At 33.3% G+C, this 4,664-nt stretch overlaps 1 protein-coding gene across 1 annotated transcript; it reads right to left on the reverse strand.

Moving 5' to 3' along the window:
* Positions 1-924: 924 nt before the first annotated feature.
* Positions 925-1,806, reverse strand: LOC115949980 (F-box protein At3g07870-like). The gene has a single exon (XM_031067236.1). The coding sequence runs from the start codon at positions 1,804-1,806 to the stop codon at positions 925-927; it is 882 nt and encodes a 293-aa protein (XP_030923096.1).
* Positions 1,807-4,664: the final 2,858 nt, after the last annotated feature.

Raw genomic sequence — 4,664 nt, forward strand, 5'->3', positions numbered from 1 at the left:
TCAGTGCTTGAGTTTTTCTGAATCTGGTGCTGTTCTTGATCCAAATAAAGTTTCTGCTTGAATTATTCGAAATGGGATTTGACAGCAGGAATATAGAGGTCTACTTGTATAATTTTAATATAATTGGAAGGGTGAGAGGTCAGTTTCAAAAAAAAAGGAAGGGTGAGAACTGAGAACTGAGAAGTGAACATTGTATTCTTTACCTGTGATTATTTTTTGTGTATTCATATTTGCACAGTCAGCTACAACGATGCCCTGGTGATTCTATTTCTTGTCCTAACCAACTTCTGGCTAAACTTCAGCTAGAATACTTGCATTTATTTAATGCTGGCTTAAATTAGACACTGGGATCTGCTCCAAGGAAGTAATGGCTGAGTCTGATGTTTGTGGGAATTATGGTTTTCCTTCGATAAAGTTACAACTGTAAATATTATTTTGGTTTTTTTTTAATGGAAATTATTTTGGTTTTTCGATTTTGCATGACTAGAAATAAGCAGGAATACATGTATCAACTTCGTAATATACCAACCAAGTATCAACAATTTATAGTTATTGATTCCAAACCCAGTAATTAATTAAGTTGATGTTTCATCATGAATCATGATATTGCCATGTTCTAGAATATGGACAACATTTCTAACCCCCTCCCCACAATGTAGTTGATAAATAATAACCATAATACTCAAAAGGCATGCTTTTTCTATTCAGTATAATTTACTCTCCCACATCAAAGCAATACTTTCATGTCTACAATAAAAGGTAGGAAGACTGAAGTCACTGAACACAATAACAGCTTCATTTAACCACAAATTACATAGCGAACACACCTCCTAACAGCTTCATATGATACAAACAACTGTGATACGACAATGTGAATTTCATAGAGATAGGCACCTCATTAGAAACTCCAACCTACTAATCTTCCTATTCGAGTAAAACCAAACTCTCCATAAAATTACTTGTGAAACCTACCCATGTAGGAAATTGAAATCCAAGACTATTCTTTTTCAGACTCTCAGGATCAAATGAAAGAAGGAGCCCATTGCGCTTCTCAATGAGAAGTTCACCATCGTCAGTGCAGCCATAGAAGCTGTCAACCCAACCCACAGCTAAACTCTTTTGAGTCCAAGACTTAACGACACCATACTCCTTCATCACCCATATGTGACACTTATTACTATTTCGAACACGAGCCTTACCGAAAACAATCAATGCCAATGATCCCTTAAACACCGTAAGATTTTGAGAAAATCCATCTAAATATCCATCAAGTTCATCTAAGTAATTCTGTGGCAGCATTATCTCTCCAAATTTTTCCTCATTGACATCAAATGACAAAATGAATTTGTGAGCATTATATGCTATACAGTGCAGAGCTCCATTAAAAAATACACAGGGTGAATCATCAATACCATCAATAGATCCATTACGTCCCTCCACCGATATGACAACCCTTCTCCATGAATCTGTACTCAATGTATAAACTTCGGCCTCAGCCGGCTCCAATTTTTCTCCAATTCTCAAAATCTTGAAGTCATTGTTTTCAGAATGATATGCAAGTCCAAGAGCAATACGTGTGTCAGAGATGCTAGTACCATCGAGCATCTTAAATTTCCTAATGCTCGGGTTCCACAAATATATTAAATCTTTACAATTGCTCAGATAACTAGCAAAGCAGAACATGCCATTACAGAAGCCCGCTATCCGAGAATGACAAAAGGGTATTTCAATGCTAGAAATTTGGGTCAATTTGCCATCACTATTGCGAACACCAGTAAATAATTTTCTGCAATTGGGAGGACCCATGGGTACTAGGGAGTATAAAAGATAGCCATTATGATTGCTACTGTTATAATTGAATAGTGATATTGCTCGGTCGAGGTGCATGTTGATGAAAATGCGGCTGGTGATGGTAGAGTACCAAGATTTGGAAACGCATCTAAATCGGATTAAGGATTTCACAGGCAGCCAAGTGAGGATTTCGTGGATAATGTGGTCAGGGAGAGACTCTGATGGGAATTTAGGCTGAGATATTGGTGATTCATTCATTCGATTATGTTTATGTGGAGGAGTGTTCATTTGGGTTTCTGTCTTTCCAATAGCCTCTCCAAACCCAAAATCCTCGTAAACCCACAAAACGTTTTGCTCTCTAAACTCAATTACAATCAAAATACAAACTCAAAACATGATTTTAAAACTAATCATATCAGAACAACAAAAAGGAAGGAAAAAAAAGAAGAAGACAGAAGCCGATCACTGACCCATGGGGATCAGGAAGAGTGGCGGTGGAGCGGAAGGCACGGCTTGGTACTGTGAACGCCGTTTATCCACTTGGCACTGTGAGCGACGGTGGAGCGGCGATCTCTCTCTCGTTCTTTCTCTCTCTGCCTTTGGACTTTGTCGTTCTCTCTCTCCCACGACTCGAACACTTCCCCCTCCTAAACTAGTGCTTGCGGAGGCCTCTTTTTTTTTTTTTTTTTTTTTTTTTTTTTTTTTAAAATAATAAAATAAATAAAAGGGTTAACGTGTAATTATCTTTTATTTATTATAAATTAATGAATATATTTTCAAAAAAAAAAAAAAAAACTATTGAGAGACTATAATATATATATATATATATATAGACACACACATACAAGGTAGAAATTCTATTCTAATCTAAGTGTATATATGTGTGAATGTTATTTTTAAAAACTTAAACTCAGTTCTTGTCTTCCACACCTTACAAACACTTGTACTTATTAAATAACCATCATACTAAGAGTATTTAAAAAAAATATTTAAATAGAATAAAGAAAATAGATAATTTGTTAATTGAGAGATGTATTTTAAAAAATAGATACACAAAAGATAAAACTAATCATTTACTCTCCAAACAATGTAAAAGTTTAGGCAGATTAGCTGTGATTCTTAGGTAGGTTTGTCATACATTTTTTGTCGTTTTATGTGAAGAAGTAAGTCTTAACTACTCTCCTCAAACAAATTATGACTCATGCACTTCAGACCTTTTTTTTTTTTAACCATCAATGATTTCAAACAAATAAATAATTTTTTAGAAAAAGTATATTTCATGAGGTGACGGATAAAGCCTGATATAATACATCTTTGTTTCCGAAAATTACTTTTATAACCTAGATAGTTCATTAATTCAAAGTGTATTTAATGTATTTCATAAAAATAGAAAAATTTATAAATTATTAATGCACTTTATTTGTCCTCTAATTACTATTATACCATAATAATAGCTCATTGAACCAAATAATATTTAGAAGACATTCTAGAAATATATAAGTAAATATTTTTATATAAAAATCTTCTTTATTTATTTTTTAAATGTTTTTATAAAATTAGAGATACTGATTTTTTCCCCCTTATAAGAAACCATAAGGTCACCAAATAATTCATTGCCCACACCCTAACCCAATAGCCCAATGGCTCACCGGGCTAATGGGCAGCTTAACCCATTGTTATTAGGATTTTACTAATGTGTGCTCTTAGGGCACACATTAATTTCCATTTTTGAAAAAAAATTTCTCGAGAATTGAAAAAGTAATGATAGCTTTTTCAATTCTCGAGAAAATGTTTTCAAAAATAAAAAGTTTAATGTGTGCCCTAAGGGCACACATTAATCGGACCCTTGTTATTAATGCCCATGGATAGCCCACTAGCCCAGTGAGTTAGGCCATGGGTTAGTTTTTATTCCCATGAGCGCCTAATAGGTTAGTCCAATAGCCTAGCCCACTGGCTAACTCGTTACCCAGCCCTATAACTCAGAATTCATAACAAAAATATATTGAAAGAGAATGCGGAATTGATCTTGAGATATTATAGAAGAATTTCTTAAGAAAACTCTCCTAACTACTAAGATATTTAAAGTGATTGTATTAAACTTATTTTACTAAATATATATTTTTCTAATAGTCTAGCAACTTTGAATTAACTATTTAAATTTTTTTTATTAAAAGATAAAATTAAAAAAAAAAAACCATTTAAAACTTTAATTAAAAAAAAAAACTTAAGTAGATTTGACCATGTGTGAGAGACCGCGCCCCTGGCCTATTTTTTATTGTTGGGCCAAACCCACATGAATTGGTAGAGTTATGTTATTACCTCTCAAAATGGAGATTCGACTAATTATATTTTCCCCTTTAGATTAAGGGTTTTACAATGGAGTCGTCATTTATTTAATTATTAGAATAAAAAAAAAAACTAAAATTGAAAAATTCATCATTTTATTGATTTGCAAATAAATTTACATTAATCATAAGAAATTACATGGCTTTGGTCTTAGATACAATCTAAGATAAAGTACATGGCTTTGTTTCCTAGTTACAATCTAGAAATTGAAAATTACATGGATAAGCATTGATCTATCAACCCTTAATCTAAGCTCAGAGACTATGTTACAAGATGGGGAAGGTGTTAGGCACCCATCTTGCCTAGTGAAACCAGTTTTCTAAACTATGGTGGCCAAAATTCATATCATATCATCTAATATATTATCAATTAATTTGTATGTTGAATTCAATATGTGTGCATGTGCAAAGTGCTTGGGGGTCTAGGGGGGAAAGGGTTTGAGTTGCGGGGTTAGCAGCATGTTGTAATTATCTCTCAAAAAAAAATGTGTGCATTTGATAAACCCTAATTCAATTTATCAAGCATTG

Source organism: Quercus lobata, chromosome 6 (assembly GCF_001633185.2).
Source record: "Quercus lobata isolate SW786 chromosome 6, ValleyOak3.0 Primary Assembly, whole genome shotgun sequence".
Lineage (NCBI taxonomy): Eukaryota > Viridiplantae > Streptophyta > Magnoliopsida > Fagales > Fagaceae > Quercus > Quercus lobata.